This window comes from Oncorhynchus tshawytscha, linkage group LG26 (assembly GCF_018296145.1).
Source record: "Oncorhynchus tshawytscha isolate Ot180627B linkage group LG26, Otsh_v2.0, whole genome shotgun sequence".
In the NCBI taxonomy this organism is placed as follows: Eukaryota; Metazoa; Chordata; class Actinopteri; order Salmoniformes; family Salmonidae; genus Oncorhynchus; species Oncorhynchus tshawytscha.
Window position 1 is genome coordinate 18,118,649 of NC_056454.1, and position 19,225 is coordinate 18,137,873.

The window sequence follows — 19,225 nt, forward strand, 5'->3', positions numbered from 1 at the left end:
TTGCTTTAACAGTATGCTTAGGGTCATTGACCTGCTGGAAGGTAAACCTCCGTCCCAGTCTCAAATCTCTGGAAGACTGAAACAGGTTTCCCTCAACAATTTCCCTGTATTTAGCGGCATCCATCATTCCTTCAATTCTGACCAGTTTCCCAGTCCCTGCTTCTGAAAAAAATTTCCCCACAGCATGATGCTGCCACCACCATGCTTCACGGTGGTGGTATTCTCGGGGTGATGAGAGGTGTTGTGTTTGTGCCAGACATAGCATTTTCCTTGATGGCCAAAAAGCTCAATTTTAGTCTCATCTGACCAAAGTACCTTCTTCCATATGTTTGGGAGTCTCCCACATGCCTTTTGGCGAACACCAAAGGTGTTTGCTTATTTTTTCTTTAAGCAATGGCTTTTTTCTGGCCACTCTTCCGTAAAGCCCAGCTCTGTGGAGTCACGGCTTTAAGTGTTCCGATGGACAGATACTCCAATCTCCGCAGTGGAGCTTTGCAGCTCCTTCAGGGTTATCTTTGGTCTCTTTGTTGCCTCTCTGATTAATGCCATCCATGCCTGGTCTGTGAGTTTTGGTGGGCGGCCTCCTTTGGCATGTTTATTGTCGTGCCATATTCTTTCCATTTTATAATAATGGATTTAATGGTGCTCTGTGGGATGTTCAAAGTTTCTGATATTTTTTATAACCCAACCCTGATCTGTACTTCTCCACAACTTCGTCCATGACCTGTTTAGAGAGCTCCTTGGTCTTCATGGTGCCGCTTGCTTGGTGGTGCCCCTTGCTTAGTGGTGTTGCAGATGCTGGGGCCTTTCAGAACAGGTGTATATATTGAGATCATGTGACACTTAGATTGCACACAGGTGGACTTTATTTAACTAATTATGTGACTTCTGAAGGTAATTGGTTACACCACATCTTATTTAAGGGCTTACTAGCAAAGGGGTGAATACATATGCACAAATCATTTTTCCGTTTTTAATTTTTGTTTTGTTTTTTGAAACAAGTAATTTTTTACATTTCACTTCACCGAATTTGGACTATTTTGTGTATGTAAATGACATGTTATCCAGATAAAAATCCATTTCAATTACAGGTTGTAATACAACATTATAGGAAAAATGCCAAGGGGGGTGAATACTTTTGCAAGGCACTGTACATATTTCATCTTGAAGGACAGTCGGAATCAGTTTGTCATTGTGTTTTTCTTCTGCTTCTCCTCAAACTTGGCTCACTAGTATGGTACCCCACCTTAAATAGACCCCCAATGGGAGGTATACATATCTCATGAAGCCACGGGCCATTTGGCTCAGTTCCCCCACTTTCCTCATCTAGAGTTGTTTGTTTTGCTTCTGTCTCTGCAAATAAAATCCTGCTCTTTTTTTAGTTCCTCCAACCTCAACCCAATAGCCTTAATTATAGCGAAGGAAGGCTTGTCCAGGGAAGTGACTGTTTCCGTCATGTGTCTAGGACAATAACCAGACTGAACCCTGTGCTCATCATGGTTTCACTTCACTTATGTTGAGTGCAGCATTCAGCTTGGTTTAACCAGACTAGACGTGTAACATTTACACCAAAGCATATTGTTCCATGATGAACAGTGGCTGTCTATGGCCAACAATGTCTCAAAGTAAGTTAAGTAATCATGGACATTGATTAGGCCATGCAATGGAAAGGGTTTTTGAATGTTTTGCAACTGAAAACCAAATTGGACAAGTCTTTGTTGTCCCTCCCTGTTTCAGTCAATTTTTTTCCATTTGTGCCTAATGAACATGACACTTATCTTATCAGGGTTATCAGGGTTAAATAAACAATAATTCCAGACAAATGGAAGTGTTCTTCAGGCTTACTGTATACCCTTAAAGGTGTTCAGTACGCTTACTCCAGTTTCCAAGCCCAGCTCTGCCACAGTTGTTTGTGCAGTGTTTCGTTTGGGCTAAGCACAAAAGCTAAATATTCCTTGTATACCTGTAAATGTGAGGTCCTTGTAAAAGTTCTGGCCAACCCGTAGCCAGGGTGAATCACAGTGGGGTAGAGAGTGAAGAGTTTCCTGTGTAGGGTTTACAAGGCTTTAAAAGGCTCTTGTGTGGATAGCAATGGTCTGGATAATAGTGCTTTTGTTTGGGAAGGCAAGCCATACATTTACAGGGCTATATATAAAAACAAAACTGCTTTCTCTAGCACACTGCCAAATTCCCTGAAACAGGATTGTGCTGTGAATCTAGCTGGTATGTTATCCACAGGTATTTCACAATGACATGTAGCTTGCAGACTTGGGTCCTGCTCTGGATTTAGTTTGCCCAACATTGTCTTACGTCAGATGGCCGTCTGCACTGATCTGTCTGATAACTCGCAGACACTATAGATTTAAAAAAATGTAGTCTGGCTACAATACGCTGTCATAGCATTATGTTACCAAGGTGACCCCCTTTCATCCTCAAAGTGTCAGAGTTAATCTTACCAATAATGAAAAAAAACTGGAGTCAGATTCTGCACATGCAGATTTGTTTTTTTTAGAACAGTCCCATAACTTTGATGCAATACAACTTCATCAGCAAGTTGGCAAACTACTGTAGCTACACTAATGGTCATTCAAACATGCTAGCACTGAGCTGTTAACTGGGAACAAGTTTGCTATTCTGATCGAGCATGTTTTGTCGTAGTAGCCACTAGCCAGTGAGTGTCAGTCTGAGTTCCACGATTTGCTAGACATTTGGCTCCTGGAGACGCTTGTCACATTAGGATGATGCCATCTGACAGAAGAAAATGGTTTGCCCGGTACAATGGAGTCCCAAAATTGCAAAACTCCAATCTAAATTGAGTCTACCTTCAAGTGTTTTTCAGTTGTGCTAGTGATGTTAAGACTGTGAAAGTCCCTCAGAAGTCTGCAACAGAAAGTTAATTAAGGTCTCTAGGTGATCTTTGTGACTTGAGGACCGTGAAATCTACGAAAGCCTTGAGAATGTCTATTTTTGGGACTCCAAAAAATTCTGTGTTCCTTAAACCAGAAAGGCCTCGTTTAATACAGTATTTATCTTGTTGTACCCTCCAGCTGAAATGTTACCACAAGCACTTCAGAAGCCCACAGCGAGATGTGATATTCCGGGTGCAGTTCCATACCTGCGCTGTGCATGACTTGGGAATCGTCTTTGGGAAGGACGAGTTGGACGAGACCTTCAAGGGTAAAGACATTCCTAAATGTCCAGAAAACAAACCATAATGCATACAATATCTGTTAAACCTATTTGATAACCGTATTTGCCAGTACATTCATTACATTCATAAGTTGAAATCTTTGTTTTGAACATGAACACATTTTTTTTTTAATCTCATCCTCAAACCAGATGACAGATTCCCGGATTTTGGAAAGGTGGAATTTGTATTTTCCTTTGGACCAGAAAAAATCCATGGTAAGCATACCTGCTTCTCTTTTTTTTGGCATCCATTTTCTCCAAGCAAATGAAAGCTCATTTAGAAAGAGAAATGTGTTGAACTTGACATACATAACTTATGTTATGAGAATAGCTTTGGTCAATGATAAAGTACAGTATGTTCTGGTAATTCATTGTCAGAAAGAAGTCACCTGAATTAAGACGTTTGACCTCTTCTTTTAATGTTTTTTTTTTCTCCCAGGTATGGACCACTTGGAGAATGGGCCCACGGTCTCAGTGGACTACAACACCCAAGATGCTCTAATCCGCTGGGACTCCAATGAGAACTTCAATCAGCATTGTGAGGACACTATGGATGGTGAGTACTAAGACTTGGCATGCTTACTGGAGGTCTCCCTTTTCCCGGATGTACACTGTTTTCATGCTATGGTTTTGGTTGCCACAGCTTCAAGCTCCTCTCAACTGATCATATTGCGTGGCCAGAACTATCTGTTGTACAAACTGGGATACCTTCACATACATTATGTTGATGGTCTTGCATATGAATTGTTGATGGTCTTGCATATCAATTAGAGGTCGACCGACTATGATTTTTCAACACCGATACCGATTATTGGAGGACCAAAAAACGGTACTGATTTAATCGGCTGATTTTTTTAATGTATATATTTGTAATAATGACAATTACAACAATACTGAATGAACAATTAACACTTTTTTATTTTAACTTTATATAATACATCAAATCTATTTAGTCTCAAATAAATAATGAAACATGTTCAATTTGATTTAAATAATGCAAAAACACAGTGTTGGAGAAGAAAGTAAAAGTGCAATATGTTCCATGTAGAAAAGCTAACTTTTAAGTTCCTTGCTCAGAACATGAGAACATATGAAAGCTTGTGGTTCAATATTCCCAGTTCTTTAATATTCCCAGTTAAGAAGTTTTAGCTTGTAGTTATTATAGGAATTATGACATGTCAACTATTTCTATCTATACCATTTATATTTCATATACCTTTGATTACTGGATGTTCTTATAGGCACTTTAGTATTGCCAGCCTAATCTCGGGAGTTGATAGTCTTGAAGTCATAAACAGCGCTGTAGTTCAAGCATTGCTAAGAGCTGCTGGCAAACACAGTAAAGTGCTGTTTGAATGAATGCTTACGAGCCTGCTGCTGCCTAGAACCACTCAGTCAGACTGCTCTATCACACATCAAATCATAGACTTAATTCTAATATAATAAACACAGAAATACGAGCCTTTGGTCATTAATATGGTCAAATCCGGAAACGTATCATTTTGAAAACAAAATGTTATTTCTTTCAGTGAAATACGGAACCGTTCCGTATTTTATCGATCTGGTGGCAACCCTAACACGGAACCCAAACTGGCTGCGCGCGTGCGCCATCGTGCGCTATCGTGCATAAATTTCTGTTGTCCCCCTACACCAAACGCGATCACGACACACAGGTTAAAATAGCAAAAAAAACTGAACCAATGACATTAATTTGGGGACAGGTCGAAAATAATTAAACATGTATGGCAATTTAGCTAGTTAGCTTGCTGTTGCTAGCTAATTTGTCCTGGGACATAAACATTGGGGTGTTATTTTACCTGAAATGCACAAGCTCCTCTACTCCACCAATTAAACCACACATAAAATGGCTAACTGAATCGTTTCTAGTCATCTCTCCTCCTTCCAGGCTTTTTCATCTTTGAACTTATATGGTGAATGGCTTCTAAACTTTCACAGTATTACCCCGACTACCGGCAAAACAGTTCGTCTTTCAATCACCCACCTGGATAGAACCAATGAGGAGATGACACGTGGGTACCTGCTTCTATAAACCAATGAGGAGATGGGAGAGGCAGGACTTTCAGCGGGATCTGCGTCAGAAATAGAAAGGAGTTCTGTGCAATAATTGAATAACATGGATTTCTACATTTATTTTGCGACGCTCGAGCATGCGACGTGTCCTGTCAGCATGTAAGTCTAAATATTGCTGTTACATTGCACAACCTTCAACGTTATGTCATAGTTATGTAAAATTCTGGCAAATTAGTTCACAGTTCGCAACGAGCCAGGCGGCCCAAACTGTTGCATATACCCTGACTCTGCTTGCACTGAACGTAAGAGAAGTTACACAATTTCCTTAGTTAATATTGCCTGCTAACATGAATTTCTTTTAACTAAATATGCAGGTTTAAAAATATATACTACTTTGTATTGATTTTAAGAAAGGCATTGATGTTTATGGTTCGGTGCATTTGTGCAACGAGTGTCCTTTTTTCACGAATGCGCTTTTGTTAAATCATCACCCTTTTGGTAAAGTTGAAGTAGGCTGTGATTCGATGATAAATGAACAGGCACCACATTGATTATATGCAACGCAGGACAAGCTAGTTAACCTAGTAATATCATCAACCATGTGTAGTTAACTAGTGATTATGTTAAGATTGATTGTTTTTTATAAGATAAGTTTCATGCTAGCTAGCAACTTACTTTGTCTCCTTGCAGCCACAAGGTCCTTTTGACACTGCACTCGTTTAACAAGTGGGCAGCCTGCTTCGCAGTTTCCTCATGGGGTGCAATGTATTCGGCCAGAATTGGCATCCAAAAAGGCAGATTACCGATTGTTATGAAAACTTGAAATCGGCCCAAATTAATCGGCCATCGGCCATGCCGATTAATCGGTCGACCTCTAATATCAATTGTTGATGGTCTTGCATAAGAACATGCACACGTTGTCTACAGCCAGGACACAAACACACACACACACACACACACACACACACACACACACACACACTCACTTACTCCCCCACACACCACTCCCCCTGCCTGTTGTAAAGTCTGAGTCCAGGAGGTGTTAATGACTTTGGCTCTTAACGCCCCCACACTCCATGTTTCTTTCTAATTTCAAATGACCAGGAGGGACATTCAGAAGTTAACCAAGCATGTATGGCCACACATACACACAAGCCAACCCCACTATAATCTCAAGCATCAAGACGTACTGTTGTCCCAAACTCACAGATACTCACACACACACGCACACACACTCACACACGCACACACACAAAACAAAAGGCTGTTTGTGTCTACTCCTTCATAGTCTGCTGTGTGTCCTTTGGTGTTTGCTGTGTGCTTGAGAGAAAGGAGGAGGGAGGGAGGCAGAAAATAGATATTCTGTCAAAGCCTTAATGGAATTGAGAGACATTCACACACATTCATCTCTCTAATCTCCAGGACTAGGCAGGTCAACCCCAGGTCGCAGAGGACTTGTGTCATGCAAGCCATCTATTGAAGTAATTGCCGTCTACATAATTCAGTAAATTCTGTTGAAATTGAAATGCCCCTCTAAAACTGAGGTTTATGTTTAGGTTCCAGTTGTGTGAGATCTTAATATCTTACCTGTTGGTAAACAATGACCAGAACCAAGTTCCAAGAGTCTGTTTATCTAGTGGATAAGATGGTCTTATCCTCTCTAATCCTTGGCTATTTTTTGCTATTCTTTGCCTTTCGGGGGACATTGATAAGATACAGGTAACTGCCAAAATAAAGGAAACACTTGAGTAAATGTAATTACGCAATTAAAATCCCATCATGCTTAAGATCATGTATAAAAATGCTGGGCAGGCCATTATTTTGGCTACCATGGCTATGCCCCCATAGGATGACAATGCCCCCATCCACAGGGCATGAGTGGTCACGGAATGGTTTCATGAGCATGAAAACAATGTATAACATATGCCAACCCAATTGAACACTTATGGGAGATACTGAAGCGGCACCTGAGACAGCGGATTCCACCATCATCAACAAAACACAGAATGATGGAATTACCCATGAAGAATGGTGTCGCATCCCTTCCATAGAGTTCCAGAGACTTATAGAATCTATGCCACGGTGCAGGCAGGTTGTTACCTTAACAAGCCTTGTAAACAGGCAGTCACTCTAAGGCATGGCTATGGAGTCATGTCTAAGATATGTCTTCAGTTACATTTACACTCCTCTGGTATTTCTGGTGGACTATGAAACGACAGGAGCGCACACACACACACACACACACACATAGTCTTGTATAGCTAACCTTGTGGGGACACACAATTCAGTCCCATTCAAAATCCTATTTTCCCTAACCCCTAAACCTAACCTTAACCCTAACCTGAAACCTAAGCCTAGCTCCTAACGCTAAAACTAACCCTAAACCTAATTCTAACACCCACACTAATTCTAACTTTAACCCTGAACACCCTATAAATAGTATTTGACCTTGTGGGAACCAACACAATGTCCGCAGTTGGTCCATTTTTTGTTTTTGTACTATTCTTGTGGGGACTTAACTATTTAACTATTCCCCACAAGAATAGTTAAACATGTCCAGCTCTTCAGGATTTCCAGGGTGAGACATTCTGGGGTGTAGCAACAGGCAACATAACATTCCTGATATTCCTAATCCTGGAGTGATGGTCTCTCTCTGACCAAACTGATACTTGCACATGGCCCAAAATGGAAGTGCTGCATCCTGTGGGTGTGATAGGGTTGTTGTTATTGTCTTCTTTCAGCAGTCTTCAAAATATTCTCTCACACTGCCTATTGGAGACAGAATTTGTGATTCTCCAATCGCTTGTTGCGAATGTCAATCAATCAATTAATCAATCAAGTTTGATATTCATTTTCTAGTCGTTTGTCTCTGAATTATACATTTGGATATAATACCTGTCACAGTATTACTGCTGATTCATATAGAATCATATGGAACAGAAATACACATGTGACAGACTGCTAGGGTATCTATAGATTTCTGTTTTTTCAGTGTGTGATCATTATTACTGATCATCCAAGATAACTCAGTATTGAGCTCTGAAATAGTTTTTGTTCAGTTTCTGGCCCTTTCTCGTAGCATTCCTACATGTTTTCCCAGGTTCCTTTTCTTGGTCCTCTGGATAAATGGGAGGGCAGAGGTCATGCCCATGACTATCTTCTTTATCACTCTGGCCATAAAATGTCCATCCCCTCACACCGTCACACCCATCTACAGCTTTAAATAGGTGTCACAGAAATATAAGAGGGGTCCAGCTCTCCTCTTGCAGTGTGTGTGTGTGTGTGTGTATTTGCGTGCTTGTGTCCATCTGTCCGTGCCCACGCGCGCACACACACTCATTCAGCACAATAACTATTCATACCATTCTGAGGATGTAAGACATCATCTGTCTTGCCCATTGTATCCCTATGACTTAAAACTGCGAGATGGGTGTAAGGGTAGGCCATTGAAAATTAGCTCATTGACCATGTTTTACACACCAATATCCTGTTATTATTCGGGATACTCAAGTATTCTTTTTTTGGAGTTGACTCATATAGACATATCCCATTTACAATAACCTGAAAAGGTTTGTATTCCAGTTATGAGAAATCTAGGATGATCTAAGATAGGATACTGTGGCATGTACACATCTTATACAATGGGCGGGTCTAATCCTGAATGCTGACTGGTTAAAAGCACATTCCAGCCGGAGTCTATTCCACAAGTTACCACTGGCTAAATCTGTGACGTTAAAATGCCTCTTTACTCTGTTCCATCTGACTCTGCAATCCACTGTCTAATCAGCCATCCAGGCAAGTTCTAAACTTGATCTCCACTATAAAAAGCATCTAGACATTATCTCACATTTCTTTTAGACTAACATTTACTTTTCAACAGCGGATATTTGTATAAACCTTGCTGTCTGTCTCTCCGACATTTGTAACATTGTTTCAAAATTCAAATTCGATCTCCAGCTGTCCCATAGTAATGAACGTAGAGGTCGGAACTAGACAGACCACATTTCTGTGCCAGAGACAGACAGTATGAATCAGCTGGCATAATTTTTATGGATATATACAAAGAAATGTCAATTGAAAAAGGTAAAACAAAATTAAGTACAGCTAGTTTGCAGTCTTTCCAGCTTCAGTTTGAAGTTATTGTGTTAGCTGTGTTGTTGATTAGCTCCTCTGAACAACAGTGTCTTGACGAGAGAGCACATTTTCTATGCCAGGCGAGATCGTGCTTCATTAGCTCTTTGTTATAGATGTATCCAAATAAATGTCACTAGAAAACAGCTAAAACAAATGCAAAGGCAGATACTGTTGTTAATCTGTCTGCACCGTTTGACATTACCGTATGTTAGCCAGTAGTTGGCTGGCTAGCTAGCAAGCAAATGATAAGAACTTTGTTAGCCAGTATGGCAATGGAACATTTAGAACAAACGACTGGGTCTCGTCCATAGATACCGAACAAAACATCTGAACGACTGGGTCTTGTCTCTGGTAACCGAACCAATAGAAGGAACGACCAGCCGGCTAGTTAGCAACCATAGATTTGTGTCGGAACTATATCTTGTGGAAGGATTAAATAGTATGAATAAATTCATCAAAATAACGTGTTTTAATGAAAATATGTCAATCAATATGATTATGTTGGTAACCCGTGGTATTAAAGTTATAATGCCCTCGAAGCCAGGGTGTTTGGAGGATATATTGGTACATCTAGGGCCGGCAAACCGTGCCAATATATCCTCCAAACACCGGCTTTGAGGGCATTATTTGAATCAGGCAAAAACCAAAACGTGCACCCAGGGGGGCCCCAGGACCGAAACCTTTTCCTAGGGGTAAAGGGTTGTCACAACCTTGGGATAGACACATGAGGGTACTAAACGGAATAGGCTACCCAACTAGCACATAACATTCTGAGAACCATATGTTTCTTAGAGATTGGTGAGAGCGTGGTATGGTTATTTTGCGGAAACATCCTTCCCACAACGTTCTGGGAATGGTGCAGGTTACCCAGGTAACACATAACATTATGAGAACCGAATGTTTCTTAGGTGGGAATTCCAGTACTTCAGCATAACGTTTTCTACAGTGTTCCTCATGCTTCTATTTAGTCAGAATATTCAGAGAACCTTAAGAAAAACTTAAGACAAACGTATCCGCGTTCCGTCAACAGGACAGATTTTCGAGTAACAACAAATGTCGGTACATAGAAGTGTCTCATATTGTCCGAAAGCTTAAATTCTTGTTAATATAACTGCACTGTCCAATTACCAGTAGCTATTACTGCAACAAAATGCCATGATATTATTTGAGGAGAGCTCCTAACAACAAAACACTTTTTTCAACGGGATAGGTATGATAAATTCACCACTGAAGGTGAAATGTGTACTTACATTCTGAAATCTTGCTCTGACCTATCATCCAAAGGGTCCCAGAGATAACCTGAAGTATTGTTTTGTTAGAATAAATTCTTGATCATATCCTAAAAAGGTCCAAATAGCACACGCAATCGATTTTGTATTTCCACTCGTTCAGAAATCTGAAATCTGTGAATATCTCACCCTAAACGCTGTTTGAACTAGTCAAATCACATTCAGAGATCCTAGAAGGTAACAATTTCATTAGGGTTGTAGTATATCCTATAGGACACCATATTTAGTCAGAGAGCGACACCTTCATGCCACGCCTTATAATATGGCTACTTATACTTGAAAAGCAAAATCAAAGTCCAAGTATACAGATGTCATGATATTCTTGCAGAAAATGGAATATGAATGCTAATGTCTCATTCACGATTTGCCCAAATGTACCTGGGGACTTGATACAAAAAGTCTTGTTGTTCACAAATTTTTCAATTTATCCATCTGAAACTTTGCACATACACTGCTCCCATCTTGTGGACACTATAAGAAGTACAACCAGAGTGATGGCTATTACTATGACCTTTCTCTTGCATTTCAAAGATGGTGGTAGAAAAAGACTTGTTGGTTTTTTCTTTGTATTTTCTTCTTCCAAATCTATTGTGTCATATTCTCCTACAGTCACTCTTCCTTTCAAATGGTACCAAGAATATGCATATCCTTGCTTCAGGGCCTGAGCTACAGGCAGTTAGATTTGGGTATGTCATTTAGGCGAAAATTGAAAAAAACAGTGCTATCCATAGGAATTTTTTAAGAAACAACATTCTTCTGTGGGAATTTCAGCATAACTTTTTCTGCAGGTCTTATTGAAAATGCTCACAGAGCGTTATTTAATTACCTTAAAATAACCTATAATGTCCGTTCTCAAAATGTTAATAAAACCTCCCAAGAAAACTTTCAGAGAACCATAGTAAAATATTCTCAGAACTTCCTTGCAACCTAAACATTAACATTCCCATACATTCAGTTTTACCGGTCAGGAAACTTATGGCTTCCTTCCCAGAACCAATGGGAAACCAAAAACACATGTTCCCACAACTTCCAAGGAACCAAATGTGCTAGCTGGTTATCAAGTCATGTCCACTGACTGACTGACCTTGACCAAGGCTGTGTTCAATAGAGCACAACGCTGTGTATACTAGTTCAGATAGAAATATATTTGGTAGATCAGACATGCCTCTCTAATCTGTGGAGTAAGGCATCATGTCCACTCTATTTGTGAAATTTCTATCTGAACATGACCCCGAGCTTCAGCCAACAGGCTAACAGCTGCTCTTCTGCTTGTTAGATGTTCTCAAGGCTAGTGTCTTCCCTTTCAGGGCCTCAACCCTGCAGGTCACTTCAAAGCAGTGGTTTATCACCAAATATTTTCTACTACTTGAGTACCGGCACCTCTTACAAAATACTTTCTCTGAAATACAAAACACAGTACGGTAAAATAAAATAAATTTCATTACTCTTCAATCACTGCAATCAATGTTACCCTGTGAAACTCAACTCAAAAACAATCCCACGGCTAGCTATGCTAAAGGTATTTTAGCTTTCACCGACTAGCCTGTAGCTAGGCCTTTAAGGGAGGCAAATGTCAAATCAAATCAAAATGTATTTGTCACGTGCGCCAAAAAAAGGTATTAGGTGAACAATAGGTAGGCAAAGAAATAAAACAACAGTAAAAAGACAGGCTATATACAGTAGCGAGGCTATAAAAGTAGCGAGGCTACATACAGACACCGGTTAGTCAGGCTGATTGAGGTAGTATGTACATGTAGATATGGTTAAAGTGACTATGCATATATGATGAACAGAGAGTAGCAGTAGCGTAAAAGAGCGGTTGGCGGGTGGTGGGTGGTACACAATGCAGATAGCTCGGTTAGCCAATGTGCGGGAGCACTGGTTGGTCGGCCCAATTGAGGTAGTATGTACATGACTGTATAGTTAAAGTGACTATGCATATATGATAAACAGAGAGTAGCAGCAGCGTAAAAAGAGGGATTGGGGGAGGCACACAATGCAAATAGTCTGGGTAGCCATTTGATTACCTGTTCAGGAGTCTTATGGCTTGGGGGTAAAAACTGTTGAGAAGCCTTTTTGTCCTAGACTTGGCACTCCGGTACCACTTGCCATGCGGTAGTAGAGAGAACAGTCTATTACTGGGGTGGCTGGGGTCTTTGACAATTCTTAGGGCCTTCCTTTGACACCGCCTGGTTTAGAGGTCCTGGATGGCAGTGATGTACTGGGCCGTACGCACTACCCTCTGTAGTGCCTTGCAGTCAGAGGCAGAGCAATTGCCGTACCAGGCAGTGATGCAACCAGTGATGCTCTCAATGTTGCAGCTGTAGAACCTTTTGAGGATCTCAGGACCCATGCCAAATCTTTTCCGTTTCCTGTGGGGGAATAGGCTTTGTCGTGCCCTCTTCACGACTGTCTTGGTGTGTATGGACCATCCTAGTTTGTTGTTGATGTGGACACCAATGAACTTGAAGCTCTAAACCTGCTCCACTACAGCCCCATCGATGAGATGGGGGCGTGCTCGGTCCTCCTTTTCCTCTAGTCCACAATCATCTCCTTAGTCTTGGTTACGTTGAGGGAATAGGTTGTTATTCTGGCACCACCCGGCCAGGTCTCTGACTTCCTCCCTATACGCTGTCTCGTCGTTGTCGGTGATCAGGCCTACCACTGTTGTGTCGTCTGCAAACTTAATGATGGTGTTGGAGTCGTGCCTGGCCATGCAGTCATGCGTGAACAGGGATTACAGGTGGGGACTGAGCACGCACTCCTGGGGAGCTCCAGTGTTGTGGATCAGTGTGGCAGATGTGTTGCTACCTACCCTCAACATGTCTCAACATAAATGAGATTACGGGTGCGTTCAGTTCACTTGAACTTTTGCTACGCTGCGGAACGACTTGTTCTGAACGTCACGTTTCCCCAAAACGTTCTTGTACGTTCTTGAATAGACTTTGAGGTACGTTTGCTCTGTTCAGTGGGTGTGCCGGGAAACGTGTTTTAAGGGCGTGCAGAGGGGCATTTTAAAGCCTCAACCTAACCCCTCCCCGTTTTTCAACTGGTGGTTCAGTACAGCACCGGTTCCGTTGAATTGAACATACTATTATGTTTTTATGTACTGAATGCATCCCACATGACTCATGATTTGAGCCCCTACATCAAAATAATATATATTCTGTCTTATCAACAGATTAATCTAAATCCTTTCAATCAGTATGAAGAGATATTTCCTATGTTCTCATGATCTTATGTGAGAGGTAGTTTGAGATGGGTGAGATTGATGGAGGTAAGGTGTGTCATTGTAGGATTCAGCAAGGGGTCTTCTAACATTCCTTAGTCTTGTTTACTATCCAACTGTCACTTCAACTACCGTATTTGGCTATTGCACAACCCACAACATTTCTAGAATAGTTGAGGGTGAGAGGGCGATGAGTGTGTGTGTGTGTGTGTGTGTCCAATTATAACGCAATCTCCTCTGTCACCAAGTACACACAGTCTCACACTCCTCCACACTCCTGTGTAGGCCTTTGTGCTGTGCGTCGTAACAGGGGGAGTGACAGAGCATGCAGAATGTGTATGTGTGTGTGTTTTTAGATCCTGCTCAGTGCAGACAGATGAACAAGCACTGAGCTGCTTGGAGTTGGCTAGTTGTGTTACACTCTCTTCTGTTGACATCCTCCAATGGTCAAGACCGGACTTGTTCTACCAGACCAAAGGGCTGAACATTTGACTGTAGAGAAAAACTGTACAAACAACAACAACAAAAACAAGTGAGTAGTGAACTACACGTTTAGTTCTACAGGGAATGACATAGGGAACATTGTCCTCACTTGACAGACTTTTGAATTACTTATTGACATCGGGCTTCTTAATCGCCAACTACTTGGTGATGTTTTTGTACCAGTGAGTTTTTGGTTTAGTAGGCTATGTACTGTTTGTGTCTTTACAAGCCTGTGTGAGTGACAGCTTCTTTTGAATTCCGATTTTGTCTCACAAAAAAAACAAGTTTGTTTACTCCTGTGGTTGTTTTCAGACAAATATGATTCAACTGATTCAATATGATTCAACTGAATGCTGACGTAGAATATAGAATGTCATCTAACGTTGAATGTGGACTTTTGACTTTTTGAATGCAAAATCAGACAAAATTAGATTGAGACTTCGTCCAGCTGTGCATAGTGCAACATCTGAACTTTTAAATCGAATCAAAGTAAACTTAATTGAAAGTGCATTTTAACATCACAATTAGATAGATGTTACTTAGAGTGCGTCTCTCTAAAACATTGCTGGGAGAAATTCTCATCTTATCACAGCGTAATTTATTATCTCTAGTGACAACCATTTAAAGTTAATCCTAAACTTTACTTAAGTTTGCTATTGTGAAAACGTGAAAGCTTCGTGTGTGCGTGTGCGCGTGCGTTTGTGAATAGTGTTACAATGTTTATTCTCCATCTCCCGGGCTTACATTATGGTACTAGTATTACATCACCGTCTTCGGTAGAGACATTGGAGGTTGATGTATGCTGTAGAGACTGGAGGTTGATGTACGCTGTAGAGACTGGAGGTTGATGTATGCTGTAGAGACTGGAGGTTGATGTAGGCTGTAGAGACTGGAGGTTGATGTAGGCTGTAGAGACTGGAGGTTGATGTAGGCTGTAGAGGCTGGAGGTTGATGTAGGCTGTAGAGGCTGGAGGTTGATGTAGGCTGTAGAGGCTGGAGGTTGATGTAGGCTGTAGAGGCTGGAGGTTGATGTAGGCTGTAGAGGCTGGAGGTTGATGTAGGCTGTAGAGGCTGGAGGTTGATGTAGGCTGTAGAGGCTGGAGGTTGATGTAGGCTGTAGAGGCTGGAGGTTGATGTAGGCTGTAGAGACTGGAGGTTGATGTAGGCTGTAGACACGCAGGATGTACAGTATGCTGTGTCTATGATGGAACACTGCTCCAGATGATTCATTACACACTTTAACATTATTGCTATTATAAACAGTTTACCAACGTAGAGCAGTAAAAATAACTGTTTTGTCATACCCGTGGTATACCACGGCTGTCAGCCAATCAGCATTCAGGGCTCGAACCATCCAGTTTATAATGTACAATATATGATAGCTTGTTTCAACCCAGACTTCTCCTGAATATAGCAGCATCTGACCAGCATCTAACTATGCAGAGCATTGTATCCTTCATCTAAATGTTTCTCATTAAATCTCATTGATATGTGTGTTGTGTGGACGCAGTGTTTCTCAATCTCACAGGACACAGAGAGGTGAACCACCTAGCTTTTTCTTGACTTTGTGTTGGAAACAAAACTACCCCGTCTCAGTCAGTCTGTTTGGGGCTTTGGGGATTTCTTTGCTTTGACTCCAAACTCAAGACGGTTGGGCCCCTGCCTTAACACAGTTTCCCCCCGCAAGGTCAGTGTTCCCTCCCTCATTCCCCCTCCCTAAAATAAATGTTATGCGTCAGCCAGACAGTCACTCACAAAGTATTGACTACCAATCGCTGTCCATGGTGCTGAAAATGCGACATGTCTATGCGAATCGATGATGGGCTTTCTGTGGTGCCAGGGCATGTAGCTTATAGCTTTACTTTAGCTGATGGATAAATGTTTATTGGTAAGCCTATTTGGTCTGCATTTTCTCATGTTAAGCCTAACATAATTTCAAGAAGCTACACACGGTGTCGCAAGTTTGCCATTTAGACTGCTGGTTGGCGGCAAACATGTAATTACTTGTTCAGTAATTAAAGTTGGAAATTCAAACATTACATATTGTAAAATAAATGTTTGGTACAACAGCATACTAATCAGCAGCCAATGGATTGTTATGTATAGCTGTCCTGTATAGCCTACCTGAACCTGCATGACATGAGCCTGCATGTTCTTGTCCTCTCTCCCAGATTTGATAGAACGTTTTTGTGCGTGAAACCAGTCTATTAATGCCAAGTAATACAGTCAGTACCCTCAAAACACTATCTTACTAGGGAATGCTTCATTATGTTGTGTAGCCTACTATCTATAGCTATATGGAGTATTTAGGTGTTATTTAGCTGCTAAAACTTTCATTAAAAGATAAGGGACTGTTTATATTGCAATGACAACGCCAACGGCGGTTCACCAGTATGAACAAAATCGCAAACCGCTTTTTTGTTTGTTTGAGCCCTCAACAACTGTCGCCCGCTAAAAATGATCATCTGTTTTCATCTGCCAATTCATTGGCTGTGCAGTGTCCAGACAACCTGTCCCACAGCTTCCTATGCTATGGTAATCAAGCTGTTTCCCTGATGTTGCTATGGTAATCAAGCTGTTTCCCTGATGTTGCTATGGTAATCAAGCTGTTTCCCTGATGTTGCTATGGTAATCAAGCTGTTTCCCTGATGTTGCTATGGTAATCAAGCTGTTTCCCTGATGTTGCTATGGTAATCAAGCTGTTTTTAACCATCCCTTTAACTGCTACTTCTGCGGGGGAGATCGTTTTCTAAACTCAAACTCATAAAGAACGACCTAAGAAGCATTAGACTCTCGGTCTGATATGAGCTTTTGAACACCTGAGTAACCTCCGCTCATTGCACTGGTGCCGTCGTAGCCTTGACCATGGTATTTGTTCACCAATATCCCCTTACTTTCAATCAGTTCAATTATAGATTTTTCAAGGCCTGAGGCAATTTGATCCATCACATTCTTGCCCAAGAAACAAATACTTAGCTTCCTAGTACATATGGAAATTAAAAAGGTTTATGAATTACTTTTTGGAGGGTTACTGTCAAAATTATTTATTTACATGAATAGAAAATTGACATCAATGACCAGTGCATGGGCCCCTCAAGTTTGTGTATCCCCGCTCCTTGCACACCTGTGGATTGGCCCTTGCGTAACTGACCAGGACATAATAATGCCCTCTAGGAGAAGACGACAGACACAGAAGCACAACAAAGTGTCTTAGGTGGAGTCCATTGTTCCCATTTGTCTCTGGTTTAGGGCAGAGCAATGGAGCCTTTCTGCATTGTGGCACATGGAGCCTGATTGGGAATAGTGTTTTAGAGGGTCGGGTCCACTGCTGGGTTGAAGCTATGTCTCCTATTCTAGGACAGTTCTTTTTTACCTTTGGGGATATGGTGTAGTGTTTTAGTGAGTGAGCAGTGCTGGGGGACATGCATGTCTGGCACTGGAGTGGCTAACTGGAGACCCAGGCCGGTCTTAGAGAAACAATGCTAACTGTTAGCCAATAGCTATTAGCCGTTAGCCACAGATGCTAATGTTTTATTAGCAGGTGCTAATGTGCATGATTGACTGGTCCCTCATGCTCACAGCTTGACTCCAGCTGGTGTCCAGACAGTCTCTCTCTCTCTCTCTCTCTCTCTCAGCTCACAGCATAACACTGTTTGCCTTTGGGCTTAACTACCTCTGGGAAATGGGTGTGGGTGGAGGGGCGGAAAGGAAAGGAGGAGGAGGAAAAGAGGAGGATAGTACCAGCAACTCACCCTGTCTTTGTTTATTGGCCACCACGGTCTTGTTTCTTTTTGATGCTCCCCAGGCCTCCTCTCCCTTCATACTGCACGGGTCACTTAGCCTGTTGAATAGGCAACCCTCTGAGCTGGGTATGGGTAAACACAGGGCTAAGGTTTACTGGGGAGGTTTGGTTACAGATAAGAGGTATAGGTACACATACACAACACATACACAAACATAGACCCATGTGCACACACACAATCATAGTAACATGCATGTACTGTATGTTTCATCAATGTTACACTTTAGCCCTGTTTTAACACATAGCCATATGCACACACACACAGTTGTGTAAAGTATTAAGTAAAAATACTTTAAAGTACTACTTAAGTAGTTTTTGGGGGGTATCTGTAATTTACTTTACTATTTATATTTTTTTACAACTTTTGCTCCACTACATTCCTAAAGAAAATCTGTACTTTTTACTCCCATATATTTACTCTGATCCGCAAAGGTATTCATTACATTTAGAATGCTCAGGCAGGAGGACAGCAACATGGTTCAATTCACGCACCTATTAATATAATGCATAGTCTTCCCTACTGCCTCTGATCTGACAGACTCACAAAACACAAATACTGCATTTGTAAATGATGTTGAAGTGTGCGCTTGTCTGTCTGTAAATGTTCAAATCAAGAAAATCGTACCATCTAGTTTGCTAAATATAAGGAATGTTCAGCGTTTACTTTGACTTTATTATTTGACTCAAGCATGACAAATCAGTACTTTTCCCACCACAGTACTGTACATTTAAAACCCAATACTTTTTTCGACTTTTACTCAAGTTGTTTTTTACTGGGTGACTTTCATTTTCTAAAAAGTATGACAATTTTGTCATTTTTTTTCCACACAAGCACATGTACATACACACACATCCTTTGGGCTCCTTGGGGGATTGCAACCCGACACTGCCATCACTCTATCTTAATAGAGCCTTTGGTTATCTCGTCCTCCTCTTTCCTGTTTTCTGTCACTGGACATTATCTAACACAGATACACATCACCCGCATGACAAAAACATCACTGTTTTATTTTAACAGGTTACACACAGTCACAGACAATGACATACATGCAACATAACTTTTTCATC

General features: G+C 41.2%; 1 protein-coding gene across 14 annotated transcripts in view; it reads left to right on the forward strand.

Annotated features, from left to right (window-relative positions):
* LOC112225299 (tensin-1) overlaps positions 1–19,225 on the forward strand; it is a 291,328-nt gene that overhangs the window by 227,140 nt on the left and 44,963 nt on the right. For all 14 annotated transcript variants that reach the window (XM_024389109.2, XM_024389101.2, XM_024389105.2 and 11 more), the window contains 3 exons: positions 3,048–3,177; positions 3,340–3,405; positions 3,629–3,745. In XM_024389109.2, coding sequence (XP_024244877.1) covers positions 3,048–3,177; positions 3,340–3,405; positions 3,629–3,745 — 313 coding nt within the window. The remainder of the gene's footprint in view (positions 1–3,047; positions 3,178–3,339; positions 3,406–3,628; positions 3,746–19,225) is intronic.